Source organism: Thamnophis elegans, chromosome 7 (assembly GCF_009769535.1).
Source record: "Thamnophis elegans isolate rThaEle1 chromosome 7, rThaEle1.pri, whole genome shotgun sequence".
In the NCBI taxonomy this organism is placed as follows: domain Eukaryota; kingdom Metazoa; phylum Chordata; class Lepidosauria; order Squamata; family Colubridae; genus Thamnophis; species Thamnophis elegans.
The window spans coordinates 12789049-12811548 of NC_045547.1; the positions used below are offsets into that span (position 1 = coordinate 12789049).

Genomic DNA, 22500 nt, shown 5'->3' on the forward strand with positions numbered 1-22500 from the left:
GGTAAACCATAATATGAGTTACAGTATTTTTTGGACATCGTGTGCTGTGGAAATGCAGAAAAAGATTTTTTTATTTATTGTTGATCTCAATTTAAAATTAAATTCTTGTTTTAGACACAGCTGAACCATATTCCTGCTCTTCAAAATTGTTGGGGGGGGCAGCGAAACAGATTCATTTAATCCATATAACCCTGTCAGGCCAGAAGAATAGGAACTGTTCTGACCTAGGCCTCCCAAGAGCATGAAGCCAACTCCTTGTCCCGACAAAAACCCCTTTTATTAATTTTCTGTGAATTCGGCTCATTCACATACAGCAAAGTCTTTCAAGGGAGGATTTATAGTCACAGACCTTATCTGGCTTGGAGAGCTGCCAGGCCGATATCTGCAAAACTTGGCAAGGAGTCTCGGATAGTCACAAACTAATTAAGCGAACGAATTGTCTCCTGCAAACTCCACTCCCCTTTTGCTCCTCTTTTATTTCCTCTGGGAGGGGCCATTCATCGTCCATCTGTGGCCTTACTCCCAAGTTGATCCCTGTTCGTTAGCTGTTCCTTTTGTCTGGCAACTCTGCGCATGCACACAATGGGAACAGGCTCCAGCTGTTCGTCTGCCTCACTGATGTCTGACTCCGAAGGCAGCTGATAACTGGCATACGCCTCTGGCCCCCTCTCTGCTTCCGACACAGAGCCCTCATCAGAGCCTTCCCCAGACTCTGGGTCTGGCCCATGTTCCTTTCCAACCTCCTCACTGTCCGAATCTGCTGCCAGCTCTGCTGGCCACTGGCGGACCACAACAGGAACACACTTAATTTGGTTGCAGAATTAATCCAGTTTCTGGGTTCACACTATCTGGATTGACAAATTAATGGAATGAAATGGGTACCTGAACCCATTCTAAGCCGCGAAAAATCTGACCAAGGATAAAACTAACTCAAAGGGGCATACTGTATAAATGTAACAATTTGAGAAAGACCCGGTGAAACATCTTAGGCAAACACAGCCTGTTAATTACAGCTAGTCCTCAATTTACGATGGTTCATTTAGTGACTGTTCAAAGTTACAACAGCACTGGAAAAAATGAGGTTTTTTTTACGAAACTCACTTAACTGTTAAGCAATAGAAATTTTGGCTCATAGGTCAAGGACTGCTAGTAATTGTCTTAGGTTTTGATTGTCTTCATTTTTTTTTTTAAGTTTCTGCTCAGGCCTTTTTTTTTAATGTATTCATCCCTGATAGAGGCTCACAACACTATAAAAACCAAGGATCAACTATTTTTCAAGCTTTGGGCATTACTATGCTATCTCAGGAAAAAAAAATAGCCAGATCATGGGATGTCATTGTAAATTTTCAATGATATTGCCTTCATAATCTCACTACAGATTTGCAAAATTATGGATTAATTTTATTCTTGTATTTAGGACACCCCATGACTCATGGGAATTTTATTAGTTTTTTTTTAAAAAACTATCTATTGTCTTTAATCATTGTTTATCGAAATCTTATTTTGCTGGCCTTTGGCTGTAATAAAGATTTTTATGGTGTTATTTGCGCCTGACCAAAGCTGTAAAATTACAACATCATAAAACTAAATGAAAATACATTGAATAAAGCCAAGTAGAATTAAAGGACATTTTAAAAGCCAACAGAGGCAGAATTGTAACAGAGCTCAAGCTTTTCACATGGGGGGGGCTATATGAGGGGCTAACAACACCAAAATAGGGGACCCTACTGGGCAATCAAAGCCCACCCACCCCTACCCCTTTTAACATGTCTCATACACCCGTTAAAAAGTAGCAGGATTTATTCAGTTAGTCACTTTCACTATTTTGAGAAAATGGATTCTGTTGCTGCCCAGAGATGCTTTCTGTGAGACGGGCAGCCATAGACTTTGGTTAATAAATAAAATAAATAAATTGACACATACACATAGACAGCAGGGGTGGGTTACTACCGGCGTTGGTACCAGTTCGCTTCGCGCACGCTTCTGTAAATATATTTACAGTTTAATGTAAATGGTTCTGCTCATGCGCGAAGAACATGAAAAACTACTAAAAGACATAACTGCAGCAGCAACCGGGGAACTGGTTCGGGGGCGTGGCCAGCCTGGTTCGCTGCCGGTTCTGCGACTAAGGCCAAATTACCACTACTGGTTTGCCTGAACCAATGGAAACCCACCTCTGATAGACACCCTGCAGATAACCATTTACCTTACAAAAGTTTAGGCTACTGAAATATTTTTTTAAAAAATCATCATGAACCAGAAAAACAAAAGGGGCCATTTTACAATGTTGGTGCAACCACCGAGAAGGCCCCGTTTCATATTATTATGAACCGAACTAGACAAATCACTTGGTCATCCCCCAAACGGAGCATCTGGATTGCTGTGTGTTTAGTAGACATTTGATCTTAACATTAGATTAAAAATAAAAAGGAGAATTGTATCCACAGTTTCCAGTTCAGTCATTTCAATATTGAAGTGCTGATGTATTACAAATCATTCAGTTTAGCCCAGATGGGTATACAAACTGGCGGTTGAAAGTGGGAATTTAGGTCACTGAATCCATTTGGTTGCCCAATTAAAGTATTCAGATTAAGGAATCCACAATAAATAACCATCTCTTTAGTAAGTTGCAGCAAAGAATAATGCCTACAATGGCATGGAGGTTAGGCATACAATACCTTCATTGAGGTCCTGTTTCATGTGTCTCAGGGCTGATGGTAACAGCAAATTTCCTTCAATCCAGGCTGATTTGTGTAATGCTGTCAGACTAAGGATTATGTGACACCACAATGCTCAAGTCAGGCTGGATAGCAATTGTGGAAGCGAAACAAAGGCATGCTAAAAGTTTATTGTACAGACTGGCATTTAAAGAAGAGAATATTTATAGGTCCGGGGTTGAACTGGGAGGTCCTTGGTGCTGCCTGAACGTTTTAACAGATTAACAGAGTTGGAAGGGACCTTGTAGGTCATCTAGTCCAACCCCCACCCAAACAGGAGACCTTGGAAAAAGTTCACAGAAGAGCAACCAAGATGATCAAAGACCTGGAGACTAAAATATACGAAAAACGGCTGCAGGATTTGGGTTTGGCTAATCTTAAAAAAAGAAGAATTGGCCGGGGGGGGGGGGGGACAGGATAGCAGTATTCCGATATTTGAGGGGCTGCCCCAAAGAAGAGGGAGTCAATTTATTTTTCAAAGCACCTGAGGGCCGGACAAAAAGCAATGGGTGGAAACTAATCAAGGAGAGAAGCAACCTAGAAGTAAAAAAGAAACTTCCTAACAGTGAGGACAATTAACCAGAGGAACGACTTGCCACCAGAAGTTGTGGGTGCTCCATCATTGGAGGTTTTTAAGAAGAGATTGGGCAATTGTTTGTCTGAAATGGTATAAGGTTTCCTGCTTGAGCAGAGAATTGGACTAGAAGACCTCCAAGGTCTCCAAGGTCCCTTCAAGCTCTGTTCTATTCTACATTTGTGCACAAGTCAGCAATGAGGAACAATTCAACCAGCTTTCCCATTATCTGAAGCAGATCCAAGTACCCGGCCTACATGCAAACACACAACACACAGCTGGTCCTCGACTAGTTTTCTTGCAGGCATTTCACTGCCAAACTAGGTGACATCATCAGTGCAATGGAAGGGAGGGAGGAAAGGATGGAGCAGGACATAAAAACATCACTAAAACCACCCTTTCAAATGATGCTTTCCTTCATTCTGGACAGCCATTCCTGCAATTCTCGAGACAATAGGGTTTGGCCACACATACCAGGAGTTACAGCCCAATATATCTAGTTGTGAGTCGCAGGTAGCAAAAATTGTGGGTTTTGTGTAGATATGTCAGTGGAGGGAGAGGAGTCTGTGGGTAGGTTCCACCACAAAACTGCGCTAGACTAAACCACGTCTGACTAAACCGCATCGCTGACGTCATCAAAAGGGCGACAACAGCGCAGAGACAGAAGCACGCTATAAACCCTAAACCTAAAATTAACCCCTAAACCTAAACCTAACCCCCCTAAACCTAACCCTTACCCTAACCCTAAACCTAACCCTAACCCTTAACCTAACCCTAAAGCTAACCCTAAACCTAACTCTTACCTTAAGTTGAATCGGCTTGCTTTCAAAGCGCTATTTAAAGCGCCCTTCTTTTTCCGCGCTGGCTGTTGTCGCCCTGTTGATGACGTCAGTGACGCGGTTTAATCGGGCGCGGTTTAGTTGAGCACGGTTTTGACGGGTCACACTGTGGGTATATGCAGATATGCTGGGAAGTAAGTCAAATTGTGCCTAGCGAGGAATTCTTACTGAATCACAACTCCTTCAATTTGGCCTGTGATGCAGGTTTACAAAACAGGTTTCATATTCATTGTCTGTGTTGTCGGTCCCAAGATTCCCCGTGTAGCATCTTTGAATTCATTACCTTAAAACTGTTTTTAATTTGGGATTTCCCTGGAGAGCCATTATATTTTTCTGCTGTCAGCCTGATGTTGAAGAGCAAAAAAGCAAAGGGCCGGATGTGGCATTTTCATCTATTTTCTATCATACTTGCAAATGGCATCAGCAGGTTGTGCACAAAGAATAGCATTCCTTTTTCCAGAAAAGGAAAGTTTATTTAGATGTATTAAGTAGTATTAAGTAGCTTCATATTGACATTGATAAAAAAAACATGGACCATGACCCAAAATTTATAATGCAACATTCCAAAATAACCATTCTTCCTGCATGTGTGGGGAACTACCGTATTTTTCAGACTATAAGATGCACCGGGAGTATAAGACGCACTAAGATTTTGAAAAGGTAAACTTTTAAAAAAAGTTTTTGCACTCTGCAGGCCTCCCAAACCCTCTGCATGCCTAATTTTTTGTGGAAAATGGGACTTGTAGAGAGTTTGAGAGGCCTGCAAAATGCTCCTGGGTGCAGGGGGGCAAAAATGAGCAAAAAAAGCCCTTTTTAATGAAAATGTGCCCATTTTTTGCAAAAAAACAGGGCATGCATAGGATTTGGGGGGCTTGTAGACTGCTCCTGGGGACTGGGAGGGCAAAAATGGGCAAAACCGCCCTGTTTTTCACTCATTTTCGCCCTCCCCAGCCCCCTGGAAGCCTCCTAAAGGCTATGCACATCCATTTTTGTGAAGGGTGCAGGGTTTCAGTGTATAAGACGCACCCAGATTTTCACCCTCTTGGTGGGTGGGAAAAGGTGCATCTTACACTCTGAAAAATACGGTAGTTTATTTCTTGTAATATCAATTTTGGGGGGAAAACAATTTTGAACAATGCATTCAAGTGTCTGGTGACTTAAGTTGCTGGCACACATCTATTTTGCAAAGGGTTAACAGGCTCCTAATCACCCAATGATCTTAGCACTGCTTCATAATGTTTTGGTAATACCACACTTGGACTATTGCATCAGGCTTGGTCACTGCAATATATAAAATATATATTTAAAAAGTTGTTGATGTTCTGGAAATAGTGCAGAGAAGAACATCAGATAATTAAGGGCCTGGAAACTAAAACATATACAAAATAGTTGCAGGAATTGGGTATGTCTAGCCGAGTAAAAAGAAGGAGTAGGGGTGACATGTTAGCAGGGTTCCAATATTTGAGGGGCAAAGAAGAAGTGGGTCAAAGAAGAGGGGGTCAACCTATGAGCCATGGTGGCGCAGTGGTTAGAATGTAGTACTGCAGGCTACTTCTGCTGGCTGCCAGCATTTTGGCAGTTTGAATCTCACTGGTTTAAGGTTGACTCAGCCTTCCATCCTTTCGTGGTCGGTAAAATGAGGACTCAGCTTTTGGGGGGCAATAGGCTGACTCTGTAAACAACTTAGAGAAGGGCGTAAGGCATTGTGAAGCGGTATATAAGTTTAACTGCTATTGCTGTTCTCCAAAGCGCCTGAAAACAGGACAAGAAGCAATGAATGGAAACTGATCAAGGAGAGAAGCAGTCTAGTCTTTCCTGGCAGTGAGAACAATTAAACTGTAGAACGACTTGACTTCAGAAGTTGTAGTTGCTCCATCACTGGAGGCTTTGAAGAAGACATAGGACAAAGTCATTTATCTGAAATAGTAAAGGGTTCCATCTGAATAGAGGGTTGGACTAGAAGACCTCCAAGGTCCTTCCAACTCTGTTGTTCTGTTCTGTCCCTTTATTGTCCAACATATCCCCAGACTGTACAACACTAGCAATAAAGCAAGAGTATCTCCATCAATCTGCTTTCTCATCATTCTCTTAAATCTTGATTTGTTTTTCCTCCTTCTCCCTGCTTCAGAAATAGATGACTATTGAAGGAATGTGCATTTTTCTTACTTTAGTTCCATCAGATGGCTTGTCTGCCTGTTTGACCTAATACCTCCCCTGTAGGCTAACAACCAGGCTACGCAATGGTTGATAGAAACATGTAACACTGAATACTTCTGTGATGATAATTACACTGCCCAGTGTGAGATTGCTAGCGAAGCAAACTTAATAGCTGCATGGGTGGTGTATAATTTTTATTTATTAGTATTTATTAAATTACTACCTCACCTGTCTTTACAACAGAGTCCTGAAACCATATACATGCATGAATAAAAAAAAGCATACCTTAAAAACAGGTTAAGCCTTACAGGTAAAGATAAATCAGGTTGAATAGGCTACTAGCTGGGAAATCTGCTATTGTAGATTAACACAGGGGTCACGAACCTTTCCGACCTCAGGGACCACTAAATTCATAATTTTAAATCCTGCGGACCACTAATATGATCTGCCTAATGACCGGCTGGGTGGGCGTGGCTATGAGATGATGTGACGGGGTGGGCATGGCCAACTTGATGGCACTCATGGCGAGGGGCACTTCACCAGCCTCTATTTGTCACTCCTCGCCTTCCCACCCAGGCTCCTTAGAGCCCCAACAGGAAGCAGTTGTTGGAGCTAAGCAGCCACCACGAGAAAGAGTTGGCAAAACAGCTCAGTTCAAATTGGATCTGACCGAGAAGGAGGCTCAGTAGAAGAACCTCACAGAGAACTATGAGCATAGGCTTTCCAAGCAGAGGGAAGACCTGCGGGAGTGCAAGGCCAGCTACTGGTGCCTGGAGGCTCAGTGGGCTCAGATGGTCAGCCAGTTCCAGGCCATGATGCAGTCCTACTGGAACAAGGCCCTCCGGTTCTTCTCCACCAGTGGCACTTCCCTCCAGCCTTCACCCAAAGCCCTGCACCAGAAGGCTGAAGCTGACCCCAAGTCAGAATTTCTGCCCCCTTCGAACCACACAAAAAGACCCCGAAAGGGGAGACTCTCTGCAACAACACAAGCGTTCATTGCACGTATCCAGCCCAAGAGCCATAGTTTGAGGACCTCTGATTTAGTGCAATATAAAAAATGCAAATGATTGTTCTGCGAACCACCAAAATTTTCTCGCAGACCACTAGTGGTTCATGGACCACCAGTTGGTGACCACTGGAATAACAGACGTCCTGCACTGACTATCTCAAGTTTCCAGCTTCAGTTCAAAGGATGGGTTACTACCTGTAAAGCCATCCAGCACGGCTCAAGGAAAACCTTGCCAAGCATGAGTTTGCTTATCCAATCTAGCCCAGTCATCTGGAGGTGGGCGGGGCTGTTGATCTCTCCTCTGTGCAAAGTACATGGAACTGGATTAGCTTCCAAGACATCCTTTTAATAGCCAACACACTTTGTCCTTGGAAGTAACATTAACTCTAGCAATCCTTCCATAAAAATAGGTCAGTTTGGTTTGGTGGTTAAGGTACCAGGCTAGAAAGGGGAGAAGGTGAGTTCTAGTCCTACCTTAGCCATGAAAGCTAGCTGCATGACGTTGGACCAATTCCCAAGAGTTGGTGAGTCCTAGTCCTGCCTTAATCAGTTGAAGGCCAACTGGGTGACTTTGGGCCAATCGCTAGGAGACAATGAGTTCTAGCCTTACCTTAAGGATGAAAGTCAGCTTGGTGTCCTTGGGCCAGTCACTCTGTCTCAGCCCAATTCACCTCACAGGGTTGTTGAGAGGAAAATAGGAGCAGGAAGGTGTGTTGGAGATGTTTGTTGTCTTGAGTTATTTGCAAAAAATAATAATAGCAGGAAAATAAATAAATAAATAAAGCAAGCAAGCCCTAAAATCTTTTTTTTCCCCAAGCAGGCTTTTGGCCCATACAGTGTTTGTGGATAGCTATTATTTTAATGAGCTTTATTATAATCTCTTTTCTGTCTGCTGTATTATCTTGTTGATGCATGAACCAGAGTCTTATGGTTAAGGGTGGTCCATTTGGAATCCTTAGGTGATAAAAATAAGAGACTGTTTAAGTTGTCTTTTATTAATTATCTGTTCATGTACGGTATTAAATTTATACGTCCACCCAACTCACAAGCAGCACCATACAGCATAACACTGGACCCGGATTGTTGGGGGCAATATGCTGAGTCTGTAAACCGCTTAGAGAGGGCTGAAAGCCCTATGAAGCGGTATATAAGTCTAACTGCTATTGCTATAACACCCACCAAACAGGATAACATCCACAAAACATCACCATCACCCCACGGTGGCAACAGATAACAGTCACACTAACCATGTGATTGCCTCCATATCAGCCTGGGGTCGCCTGCCCCACTGACAGAATCATATCGTTGGGATTTCCTGGAGAAGTAACATCTAAGGGAGATGGGCGGTTCAAACAATGAAAAGTAAATAAAAACAAATAACTAGCAAGGTGGGATCAAATCTCCTCCTTTGAATGACTTGGAACAAAGAGTAGCATGGCACGGTTTAGAGTTAAAGCATTTCAATAGAGTTTTAAAATTGCTCCCACAGTATAATATACCGGCATTTCTAATGTGGCTATATATAGTTGACTGCCTCATTTACTTTAATAGGCTCCTTCTATAACATAATCATAGCTATAAGCATTGCTTAGGGTTGGAAGGTGCGTGAACCACTAATGCTTTCTGACACTTTAAATGATTTCTTCATGAAACGTTCTTTAATAATGGTAAAGCTTTTAGCACTAGGTGTCAAAAATGACTGGGAGACTAGCTTCTCCCCACCAGGCCCAAAGTATTATTTCTTCTTATGCTCAAGTGCATGCATATTATAAATAAACAGCACCAAGGCCATGGTTTTTGCAACATAGTCCCATGGCTGCCTTCAAATCTCAGCCTTTTTCGTGCTGCACTTTCAAATCGACGGCTGCTTGTGTACTGCTCACTAATGTGATTTTTTTTTTTACTTTCTTTTTTCCCCCTCCCATCTTGAAGTGGTAAGACTTTAATGCACTTCAGATTAGCAATGGTCCTTCTAGAGACAAGTGGTAAACATTATGTTGCGATGATAGAGGACTTATTTGCAAACGATTAACAAGGGGAACGGCTTGGGGGTGCTCCATCGCTGGAGGTTTTTAAGAAAAGCCTGGACAGCCACTTGTCTGAAATGGTGCAGGGTCTCCTGTTTGAACAGGGGGTTGGACTAGAAGACCTCCGAGGTCCCTTCTACTGTGTTTCCCCAAAAATAAGACAGGGTCTTATTTTCTTTTGACCCCTGAAATAAGCACTTAGCCTTATTTTCAGTGATGTCTTATAATTTTTGAGGTGCAGGAGGCGGCGAGCATGGATACTTCATGGCTGCTGCTGTGTTGCAATATTTTCAGGGGAGGGCTTATTTTAGCACATGCATTCAAAAGTCCAATTGGACTTCTTATCTGGGGAGGTCTTATTTTGGGGAAAACAGGGTAGCTCTGTTCTGATTGATTCTTGGGCGCCTTGTTTATTTGCTCAGCCAATCTTTGTTTCTTTCTCTGTCCCGACCCACCATCGGCAGGTTATTTGGTGTGACTGGAAACTGTGCAGCCTGTAGCAAGCTTATCCCCGCGTTTGAGATGGTGATGAGAGCCAAGGACAACGTCTACCACTTGGACTGTTTTGCGTGTCAACTGTGTAATCAGAGGTAAGAGACTTTGTCAGGAAAATCGCGCAGCCAGTGTCCAAATAAAGCCGGAGACGCCGAGACAAACGTGTAGTTTTATATAAATAAATATATTTTGCATCAATATATACAACACAGTAGTTGTATATATAGTATATTGCCTATTGTCAGGCAAACTGGAGCATCGTGAGGTAAATCACAGGCCACGCAAGAGAAAAAAGGCAGGAGGAAAGGGGAACTCCCCCTCTACACCCACAGCAACCAATCACAGCGCAGATTGCCTCAAGCAGGAGCCCGCACGCCAATCAAACAATCAATCACAACTGTGCGTTCTGACTCACTGCACAACCCCACTGCTCTATCTAGTAAATTTAAACACCTGAACATACTTTTCAGTGCATTTCCATGGGCTGATGCCAACTGGCTCTGCTTAGACAAGAACAGCCATAGGCATGTGCCAATGGGCTCTGGGCTGAATTTACTTTGATTAACAAAGTAAGATAAGGAATGGCTTCATTTCTTCCATCCCATCCCATCCCATCGGATGATATTCAGATGTACCACGAACCAGAATAATCTCATCGTGGGTATTAATCTCAGACTCATCTGCTCTACTTACCGATTTAATCGTGGCTTTGATTAGGCTGTGCCTTGCAATCCACAATCTGTCCCAGGTATCAGAGAAAATGAACAGAGGCATCTAACACCCACTGAGTAGAGAAAGGATGAAGGTGCTGGCACCTCCAACACCAGCCGCTCCTATTAGTTGATGGGTTTCAGGCACAGCACACAGGACAGGAAGCATAGTGAGGACTTAGTACAGGGGTCAGCAACCCGCGGCTCTGGAGCCGCATGTGGCTCTTTCATCCCTCTGCTCCGGCCCTATGGAACGATCTCCCCGTTAAGATCCGGACCCTTACTATCCTTCCGGCCTTCCGCAAAGCAACTAAGACCTGGCTGTTCCGGCAGGCCTGGGGCTGTTGAATTATCCAGCCCCATTCGATGTTATGACTGTTGCTGAATTTTTAATTGTTGTTTTTATTTTTGTACCCCCTTCCCTTCTTATTGTTAGCCGCCCTGAGTCTCCCGGGAGTAGGGCGGCATACAAGCTAAATAAATCTAATCTAATCCCTGTCACCGGTCGGCTCCACAATTGATAGGGCTTTCAGTTAGGACAGGTGGAGGAAAAAGGATGCTGCTCTAGGAGGAGACTCTATGGAGGGGGAACTGGACTGTCAGTTAGGATCTTTGTAGCTCTTTGAGTGTTTAAGGTTGCCAACCCCTGACTTGGTGCATCTAGCATTATCTCTTTCTATCCATAGCCTTCCTCTGTCCCCCTGAGAATTTTGAGGGCGCCAGATTGCAGAAAGATGAGCTTATAGTTAAAGATGATGGCTAAAAACCCTAATCTCCAAGCAGGAATTTAATATGGTGCCTGCTCTTTCTTTTAGAGATCTCTTTCCTTTCTCCTGGTGCATCTGGGAGAAGCCTTGCAAATTTAGATTAGGTTCATATTTTGGAATCTAGAGTTAAAATAGCAATAGCAATAGCAGTTAGACTTATATACCGCTTCATAGGGCTTTCAGCCCTCTCTAAGCGGTTTACAGAGTCAGCATATCGCCCCACAGTCTGGGTCCTCATTTTACCCACCTCGGAAGGATGGAAGGCTGAGTCAACCTTGAGCCGGTGAGATTAGAACCACTGAACTGCAGATAACAGTCAGCTGAAGTGGCCTGCAGTACTGCACCCTAACCACTGTGCCACCTCGGCTCCTTGATCCTTAAAACTGATTCAGCCCTCCAACCTTCTGAGGTCGGTAAAAATGGAACCAGGTTGTTGGGGACAATATGCTGACATTGTAAACTTAGAGTGTGCTGTAAACTTAGAGAGTACTGCAAAGCACTATGAAGCGGTATATAAGTCTAAGTGCCACTTCTATTGCTAAAACTGGAACAAGACTTCAAACTTTATTATCCACCATTTTTAGTATTTTAGTCTCTTTTTAGCTCAGTGTGAGGCTGTGCTAAAATGTACAATGGATGCATGAGTAAACCATAAGAGGAAGAATTGAGATTTCTTGAAAACCACTCCAGTCCCCTCTAACGAAATAAGTTCTTGCTAGTTCTTTACATCAGGGTGCATAAAGGTAAAGGTTCCCCTCGCACATATGTGCTAGTCATTCCCGACTCTAGGGGGCGGTGCTCATCTCCATTTAAAAGCCAAAGAGCCAGCACTGTCCTAAGACGTCTCCGTCATGTGGCCAGCATAACTAAATGCACAAGGCACATGGAACGCTGTTACCTTCCCACCAAAGGTCCCTATTTTTCTACTTGCACTTTTACATGCTTTTGAACTGCTAGGTTGGCAGAAGCTGGATCAAGTAATGGGGGCTCCCTCCATTACGCGGCGCTAGGGACTCGAACCGCTGAACTGCCAACCTTTCTAATCAACAAGCTCAGTGTCATTGAGCCACCTCATCCCTATATAGGGTGCATAGATATCAGTTAAACTTCATTCCTGGCAAGCCTCCTCCATTTTTCTATTTATGTTGAAGTTGTACTTAACCACATTTGCCTAGGACAGCATTCTCTCGGTGCCAGATATATTGGATTTTTTTTTAACTCTCATAAAGTCTCAGTCGGATCCAAACATCTGGAGGACACCAGGTTCAGGAAATTTCATCTAAGAAATGGCATGTAATTCATGGGTAAAAATGAGCTGCTGGCTTATGGTGGAAAACCAAGGGAAATGCTGAAAAAGACAAGGCTTAATTCTACATATATGGAAAGCATAATCTTACATGGTGACACTCCAATGGAGGCAATAGAAAATTAAGCTCTAATTTATAGCAGGAGATTATTACTCTTCGTGAAACTTGGAGAGGGATTAGTCTATGGCTCTTTAGAAAATCAGCATGTAATGTTCAGATAATAATATTAGTGGAGCTATGCTTTAAATCATGGAGAAAATCTTTGTGGTCGCTAAGAGTCAGCAATGAGTTGATGGCACATAATCAGTCAATCATGTATGTGGTTTAAGCCATAAACCAGTGGTGAAATTCTTTTTTTTTTTTTACTACCAGTTCTGTGGGCCTGGCTTGGTGGGTATGGCAGGTGAAGGATACTGCAAAATCCCCATTCCCTCCCCACTCCTGGGGGAAGGATATTGCAAAATTTCCATTCCCTCCCCACTCCTGGGGGAAGGATATTTCCATTCCCACCCCACTCTGGGGCCCACCAGAGACGGTATTTGCCAGTTTTCCGAACTACTCAAAATTTCCACTACTGGTTCTCCAGAACCTGCTGAATTTCACCTCTGCCATAAACCATTAAAAAAAACTATTTGTTTTGCCTTTATCAAGTATAAGAGTTAGGAATTCTTCTCCAGAACATAAGGAAGTAACATCTGCCCAACCATGACTGATCTTTAGAAGCTAAGCAGAGGTAGACCTTCCTACTTCCGGGAAGGGAAGCTGGCAGGAAAACTCAGGACTCTGGATTGGGAGGTAAAAAGTTATTCTGAAACATATTAATAGCAAATAATTTCCATATTATTTCTGAGAAAATTAGATGGATGTGACCAGAAAATCACCAGAATCAAATTCAACTCAAAGGAGTTTTGGAAGTAGAGACTAGAGGTTCTTTGGGACTGAAGGTGTCAGGCATAATCATATTTATATCTTAATTTCCCTAACCGTATTCCTAGAGAAAATTGCCTTCCATAGGAAGAAATAGTCCCAGTGGTCCAATGTTGAGCTCTCTCTCTCCCCTCCCCAAACTGCTTTGAGATTTGATTTTAATGATGAAAAGTAGATTTTAAATTGATACAAAATAATGAATAAGCCTCTAAGCCTCACCAGAGATTCTTGTTCTCTCTCTCTCACACACACACACGCACATACATACGTGCACAGCTTAAATTAAAGGAGGTAGTAGTAGTAGTGGTGGTGGTGGTGGTGGTGGTGGTGGAGGAGGAGGAGGAGGAGGAAGAGGAGAAGAGGAAGAGGAAGAAGAAAAGAACAGGGAGAAGAAGAAGAGGAGGAGGAGGAGGAGAAGAAGAAGAAGAAGAAGAAGAAGAATAATAATAATAATAATAATAATAATAATAATAATAATAATAATAATAATACTGGATTGAATTCAATCTCTGCAATTAAAATTCTGCCAAAGTGAACCCCTTTAATCTTGCTGCAAAGTCTACGAGCCACCACATTTCCATAGCCCAAAAAGAAAATTTGCTTTCTCCTCAGTCTACTTTACAGTAGAAATCTGATTCGCATAAGGTTTTTAAAGAGGTGTGGCAGGCTGGAACCACTTTGGATCACATTTTCTTGTTAATGGCACCTAGTGCCAAAAAGGGTGTGTGCGCTGGTCGGGGCGGCATTCCGGAAAAGCCAAACTTTCGGGTTCTAGCATGCATGCGTGCCCGATGATCAGCTGGCCAGCGCACATGCACAGACCAGTTTTTGGCATTGCCACGCGTGGGAAGGGATCACACTCCGGAAAAGCCGAACTTCCGGGTTCTAGCGCGCATGCCCACCCGACGTTCAGCTGGCCAGTGCGCATGCGCAGGGTGGTTTTTTGCACTTCCGCACGGACAAAGGACAGCTGAACATTGCGCACACATGCACGCCAAAAACTCGAAAGACAAATAGTCAATGCTGTGCATGCCGGGCGACATGGCTTTCTGTGGCACTTTGGGCACGCGTGCCATAGGTTCCCCATCATGGGGGGGGTAGGGTGTTTTTTTTAAAAAAAAAATATTTTTGTTCTCTATATACAATTATAGGTATACATTCACATAGTTATTCTTTTTTTTACATTCATGGTTCTTATACATTTGTCATTCCATTTATAGAATTATAATATTCCATTTGGGTTGCTTTGTTTACCATCCCTTGCCTGTTTTGACACCACCTTCTTCTCCCTTTCTTTTTTCCCTCCCTCCCTTCTCTACTTACTTACTTTCTCCTTTCCCTTCCTTCTTCCCTTACCTCTCCCCTCCTCCTCTCTTCATCTTCCCCTTCCTACCCTCTCTTTCTCTCCTTCTCCCTTCCATCTTCCTCTCCTCCTCACTATCTTCCTTCCCTTCTCTTCCTCTCCTCCTTTCTTCCTTTCCCTCCCTCCCTTCTCTACTTTCTTCTTTCCTCCTCTCCTTTCCCTTCCCTCTTCCCTTCCCTCTCCCCTACTTCTCTCTACCTCTTCCCCTTCTTCCCCTCTCTCCTTCTCTCTTTCTCTCCTCCCTTCCATCTTCCTCTCCTCTTCTCTATCTTCCTTCTCTTCCTCTCATCTCCTCTCCTCTCTTCCTTTCTCTCCCTCCCTCCCTTCTCTACTTTCTTCTTTCCTCCTCTCCTTTCTCTTCCCTCTTCCCTACTTCTCTCTGCCCCTTCCCCTTCCTCTTCCTACCCTTGGAGTAGGGTGCTTGATGAAGTAGCTACAGGAAGTTCTTGCCTTCAACAGTTCATTTAGTGCCATTCAAGGTTACAACAGCACTGAAAAAAGTGGCTTATGACAGTTCCATGATTTACATTCAGATGCTTGAGAACTGACTCACATTTATGACGGATGCAGTATCCCAGAATCATGCGGTCCGCTTTTGCAACCTTCCCACAAGGAAACTCAATGGGGAAAACAGATTCACTTAACCGTGTTACTAACTTAACAACTGCAGTGATTCACTTAAGAAATGGGGCAGGAAACGTCATAAAATAGGGCAAAACTCACTTAATAAATGTTTCACTTGGCCACAGAAATTTGGGGCTCAATTATGATCAGAAGTTGAGGACTACTTTGTATTTACCCTTTCCTTTGCAAGGCAAATTCCTAACTTGCCTATGTTTCACCTCCGTTGGGTTTTGCCATTTTTCAAATGCTGCAATGCCAAAAATTTAAATTCTGTTTCAAGAGTGAGGGCTTCTATGTATATCTGGTGCACACATCCATGTTGGCACACAGAGTTACTTGGGAAAAAGAGCTGATTTATGAGCCTGCAAAAAGGGACAGTAACTAGAAGCAATTAGCATGGGACAGTAAGACTGGTGGGTTACAACTGGTGCCTGCCGGGAGCACCAGGCACTGTTCCAGTACAGTGCTCCGGAGGGCCCGCCCGCCCACGCTCCTTACCAGTATTTGAAGTTTTCGGGGCTTACACACATGAAGCATACGGCGCCCGCACGACACTCCACCAAGCAGCTGGAGCATCACCGAGACGTTGCAGGCGGTAAGTATGCATGCGCACACTGCCCGCGTTCATGTGCTGGACGCCCGGCCCTGTTGCACTGTCCCAGTTGCAACAGGATCTGGAACCCACCACTGGACAGTAAAGTAATGGGAGAATCGGCCCAAGCTCTCTTTGATATTTGATAGTGTTGTAGTAAGTCCTTTCCCCCCCTCCCAACTGTAGTAACTTCCCCCCTCCCCCATGCAGTGCAAATTGTGCAGCTGCCATAATTACAGCTTTCTACAATTACATTCTAAACCAAAGCTAAATTGACCTTTCTCATCACGTTGTGCAGAAAATTAAAATATCAGACAAGTAATAACCACTGTTTAAACAATGTAATAATGCTAAGCAATTAGAAGTTACAGGGCCATTTACAGCTCCTATACATCAAGCTTGTTTTGGTGCAGAACTAAAGAGTCTGCATTCAAAATAAGGTCAGTCTTTACCCTACCAGGAGGAGGATCTCCCGTACTCAAGGAGGAAAGGATCGCAGCCTCTCTTGAATTGAGACTCAGAAGTCTGTTCCCATTGTCATTCCTCCAACCGCTCTTCCAGGGTCTTTATTAAATGTGCCTAATACCTACCCCTACGTGTTCGCTTCATTTATTCCGTGCCTCAGCTGCATATCTTTAGCATTGGTTATGCACAATTAGCACTTAGTTATTGTCTTCTCGCTTCTGTAAGATAAAAGCTCTTTACCAACTAATCTTTAGCAGTCAAGCAAGGCAAGTAATGTTTGATACCCTCAGAACAAAATGTTTATGGAGATTCTCAGTCATTCAGGTCATGGTTATCCCAAAACAGAGGTGGGTTTCTACCGGTTCGCATCAGTTTAGTGGTAATTTAGCTTGGGTCGCAGAACCGGCAGCGATCCAGGCTGGCCACGCCCCTGAACCAGTTCCCCGGTCTCCATTGCGGGCATGTTTTTTATTCTTTTTTCATGATTTTTGTGGATCTACAGCAGTGGTAGTCAACCTGGTCCCTACCGCCCACTAGTGGCGTTCCAGTTTTCATGGTTAGATTTATTTAGATTAGATTTATTAAATTTATATGCTGCCCTTTCCCCCCGAAGGGGACTCAGGGTGGGCGGTAAGGGTTTGCTGTAACTCTGCTTTATAAATTTTATAAAGTAATGTTACTTCCCTACTTTATAAATCGCCATTACTGTGGAACCGGTGGGCGGTTAGAAAATTTTACTACTAACAGAGATACAAAAGTGGGTGGTAGGTATAAAAAGGTTGACTACCCCTGATGTACAGTGAACTATGCATGCACAACGAACCGGTACCAACACAGGTAGGAACCCACCCTGTCCCAAAGATGCTTTTTCAAAAGGCAACTCGCAACTTTTTCCTTGAAGACATTTCGCTTCTCACCCAAGAAACTTCTTCAGTTCAGTCAGTTCACTTCAGGTCCATCAGAACTGAAGAAGCTTCTTGGATGAGAAGCAAAATGTCTTCGAGGAAAAACAAAGTCCAGTTGTTATCCCAAAGGTGCTTTGGGATAAGAGCCGAGGTGGCGCAGTGGGTAGAGTGCTGTACTGCAGGCTACTTCAGCTGACTGTTATCTGCAGTTCGGCGGTTCAAATCTCACCAGGCTCAGGGTTGACTCAGCCTTCCATCCTTCCGAGGTGGGTAAAATGAGGACCCGGATTGTTGTTGGGGGCAATATGCTGACTCTGTAAACCGCTTAGAGAGGGCTGAAAGCCCTATGAAGCGGTATATAAGTCTAACTGCTATTGCTATTGCTATTGCTTTTTCAAAAGGCAGTTGGACTTTGTTTTTCCTCGAAGACATTTCCTTTCTCACCCAAGAAGCTTCTTCAGTTCAGTCAGTTCACTTCAGTCAGAACTGAAGGAGCTTCTTGGATGAGAAGTGAAATGCCTTCAAAGGAAAACCAAAGTCCAGTTGCTTTTTGAAAAAGCGGGATGGGACCCCAGAACAAAAGAGGGGAACAAAGTTTCTTCAGGCTCGGGAGAGAAATGAGGTTGGATTGGGGAGTGGGTTTTCTGCTCTCCCCACCCCCTTTGAAAACCTTGTTACAAGAGGAAATACAATGGTGCAGGAGTGAAATTCAGCAGGTGCTGACAGGTTCTGGAGAACCGGTAGCGGAAATTTCGAGTAGCTCGGAGAAACGGCAAATGCCACTTCTGGCTGGCCCCAGATTGGGGTGAGAATGGGGATTTTGCAGTATCCTTCCCCTGCCACGCCCACCGAGCCACGCCCACAGAACTGATTGTAAAAAATAAAATGCATTTCACCACTGCAATGGTGGCTATGGCTTCTGCTACCAAAGCTGGGATTAGATTTTGTAAACCTTCAGAGTACAGAAAAGGAGAGTTCCATACTTGGAAGAAATAGCACAAAACTTGTAGATCGTGGCCAGATCACCTGATAACAGAAATTTCAAGGGAGACGAGGCAGTTTCTAGAGGTGTGCTATGAATTGCTATAGATTCCAGTGCAGATTCTTTCCAGATGTTCTCCATATACCATATTATGGTCCAAATAAGTCCAGATGATGATATGGATCAAAGCCAGGCACAAATTTGGACTGTACCATCACAGCCACACCTGGCTCTAAGCCGGATGAAAATGTATATAAACCTTGGATGTGGTTTTTATAAACCTGTCCATGACTTAGAATGAGAATGGAAATATAAATAGAGACATCCATTGGAAAGCAGCTTCAGGTTTGGGTGTATTTGAAACTGCAGTCTGTCAAGCTGCTGTTATTGTGTTGCTTTAAAAAAAAAAAAAGCTTGGTTGTAGCACTCCGTTTCTTCAGTTGCAGAATCATGCCTCCTGAGCTACTGGCTTTTAAAAGAAAAATCTGGCTTAAAGCCTTTCAGCTCATCTTTGTAGACAGGGATATGATTCAAAATGTTAGCAACGGTTCCACCACAAAATCGCAGAGGACAAAATCGCCAAAATAACCCTAACCCTAACCCTAACCCTTAACCTAACGCTAAACCTAACGCTAACGCTCTAAACCTAACCCTAACCCTTAACCTAACCCTAACACTAACCCTAAACCTAACCCTTACCTTTATGTGAATCGGCTTGCTTTAATTTTAATTTTATTTCATTTTTAAATTTTTTTCGTCGTGCTGTAATGACGTCACATGCGCGCTTTCGTCGAGCGCGATTTTGTCCTCCGCGCTTTTGACGGGTCACGGTTAGCAACTAGTTCTCTGCCTGGTTGCTGGGTGGGCGTGGCCATGGTGGGCGTGGTCTACTCAGCTTCATGCACCATGGCAGGGGGGCGTATTTTCACCCTCCGCAGGCTCCAGAGGCCGGAAACGGGCCCATTTCCAGAACTTCCAGGAGGCCCGGTTTTTGCCCTCCCAGAGCTTCTGCATGGGCACTTACCTGGCATCCAAAACAGGCTGCTTGGAGACTCCTGGGAGGGGCAAGGAGGTGTGGGAGATGCTAGACAGTACTTGCAACTACCAGTTCAATGAACCAGATATAAAATTAGCATCCAGTTCACCCGAACTAGTCCGAACCGGCTGAATCCCTGTTTATAGACATGTTGAGAGTTTATTTTATTACATTTAGTCTTAAGCATAAGACATGAATTTACAGTAGGTTGTAGGTAAGGGAGCTGGGTCGGTTTTATTTGTCAATCTCCTTTTTGCATAGACATTGGTAGCTGGGCATGTTAATTTACTGTAGCAAAAAATCAGGACATTTTGATACGTTTTTAGGAGCTGCAGCTGTATTGCCTTCATACAGTAGGCCCCAACCTCAGCTTGTTGGAAGATAGATGAGACAAAATGTACGAAGAAAACTCTTAAAGATTAGTGTTTATATGTTTTGAAAACGAGGGTTTTTTTCTCTTTTTAAGACCTTATTGAAGGCAAGAACAGCCATTAATAAATCTCTTATTAATTTTTCATCCCACAAAAACACAAAACCCTTAAGTCAAAATGCAGGGTGGAGATTTATTTTATAATGGTAGAAGTTTTAGATACGAAAAGTAGAAATTGGAAACTTCAAGTAGGCTCTCCAAACATAAAATTTATACATGATGGACTAGATAGGTGATGGTAGTCTAATTTAAGTCAAGGTTTAGTCAACCTTCCATTTGTTTAAAGGTAACGATTCCCCCACACATGGTGCTAGTTGTTTCTGGCTCTAGGGGCGGTGCTTGTCTCTGTTTCAAAGCCGAAGAGCCAGCGCTGTCCAAAGACGTCTCCATGAGTTTTAGATTGCTGGGGACAGAAATGTTCTGTATCAATTAATTCTCTGTCCCCGCTGTTCAGTTTAAATGTTTATCCAGAAAATCTGTGAATTTAATGCCAAGTTATTCAGTCCTTTTCTTGGATGGGTGCAAACCATCCCTTTTGTACAGTTTTTCATTGGACCAGCTGCAGGCATCATGACTAATAAAACCAAAGCCTTCCCTAAATGTCAAAGGCGCACAGAACGCTATTACCTTCCCACCAAAGTTGGTTCCTATTTTTCTACTTTCCTTTTTACGTGTTTTCGAACTGCTAGGTTGGCAGAAACTGGGACAAGTAACGGGAGCTCACTCCCTTACATGGCGCTAGGGATTCAAACTGCTGAACTGCCGACCTTCTGATCGACAAGCTCAGCTTCTTAGCCACTGAGCCACCACGTCCCATTAAAGTCAAGGTTTATTAGGCAGCAAAAGAGTCTTATTACACACACACACACACCTTATTTCTCTCACCTGCAACCTTCCCGAACTTGCCTGTCAACTAAGTTTCTCACCAGGTTCAAACCAGGAAACTGGTTTAAGAACTGTTTGCAAAGCAACTGTGTTTTCTAACTGGTTTGCTAAAAGGGGACTTCCTGTTCTCTTCTCCACATAGAATGAGTTTTAGAGGTTTATTCAACTTGTATGCCGCCCTATTCCCGAGGGACTCAGGGCGGCTCACAAACCTGGAGGGAAGGGACATCATACAAAAGGGAAAGAACAAAGACAAACAACAATACAAAACAGTTTAAAAAGGTCTCAACCAGCACTCCAGTTTGAGAGGGGATGGAACTCAGCAGCCCCAGGCCTGCTGGAACAGCCAGGTCTTAACGGCGATACGGAAAGCCTGAAGGGTGGTGAGAGTCCGAATCTCCACGGGGAGATCGTTCCAGAGCAGCCACAGAGAAGGCCCTCCTCCGGGTGGTTGACAGCCGGCATTGGCCAGTTGATGGAATTCGAAGGAGGCCTAGTCTGTGGGATCTAATGGGTCTTTGGGAGGTAATTGGCAGATTACCTCCCAAAGCTTGACTAATGGGTTCCTAATCTTTCTGAAGATTAGGAACCCATTATTCAAAATGGCTGAAGAGATACTTTCTTTGACCTTCCATTGGTTCCTTGTTCTGGAGAGCCTGGGATCCCTCACCAGCTTTCTGCTTGTGACTTCTGCCCATTGTGATTGGAATGCCAAATAGTCTTCTTCTTTGGTTCTAAAAGTAGGAAGGACAGCATAACAGCCCAGAATTTCTCATTCAACGTAAAGCATTTTCTATTTGGCACTAGCACTGCTCCGGTTGCTGGGGTTGCTAACACTGCTCCGCTGCTCCAGTTGATAGGACGTGAAGTGAAAAGAGGCCACTGCACATGCTCCCTTTTAGATACGATGATCTTGAAATAGATTTGCAAGCAGGGGGGAAAGGTAACGCACCTTCCGTGAGTTGTGCTCTGTTCCTGCTGATTATGCAGGCAACATTAGGATCGTGGTTTGTCGTAGACTTCTTCTCAGGTGCTCTTTCAGCTTCTCCGTCTAGACGACTCCTCCGGGATTTAAAAACTGTCTCCTAAATATAAATCAGTCAACCTTTGCTTGGCTGTTTTTAGCTGTTTCTCCTGTTCTCCCCTGTGAACTTGCATGGGGAGGAAAATTTAATTAGAATTGGTGGAGAGAGAAAGCTGCGGTACAAATTCTGCCTACTTCAGCCCTACGAGCCTTGGATCTGGTGGACTTCCATCAGTGGACTTTTACAGAGAAATGGCATCTTGTGCTCTCTCCCACCATGGTGCTTGTCCAGGGAGAGATGACACTCCTGTTGTGTTTTGGCCTTTTTGTCCACTGAATGATGTGAAAGAATCACTCAAGCTCTCCGTTTTTCCTAGCGTGAGCGATGGAATCGGTAGAAAGAATGGGATTTCACACTTTCCTTCCACGTTTTATATTTAGATGATGGTTTGTGCATCGTCACGTTTTCCCATGGATCGTTTTTATCTTAACTATATATGAAAGGGCAAGAACCTGATCAGTTTGGGGGTTTTTTTTTGCAGAGGGCAAACAATGCTCACCCAGCCGCAAAAGAAAGAGAAACTATAAAAGAAGATTTGCTCCCTCGGTTGGTCTCTTAGCTTTTGTCCTGTAAGAAATAACAATGAAATATAAAAATAGGCTGC

The 22500-nt window shown here is 43.6% G+C and overlaps 1 protein-coding gene across 1 annotated transcript in view; it reads left to right on the forward strand.

Annotated features, from left to right (window-relative positions):
- The window catches only part of LMO3 (LIM domain only 3), an 89375-nt gene that overhangs the window by 59205 nt on the left and 7670 nt on the right, over positions 1-22500 (forward strand). Inside the window, exon 2 of the mRNA XM_032221815.1 lies at positions 9788-9913. Within this exon, the coding sequence (XP_032077706.1) occupies positions 9788-9913 (126 nt within the window). The remainder of the gene's footprint in view (positions 1-9787; positions 9914-22500) is intronic.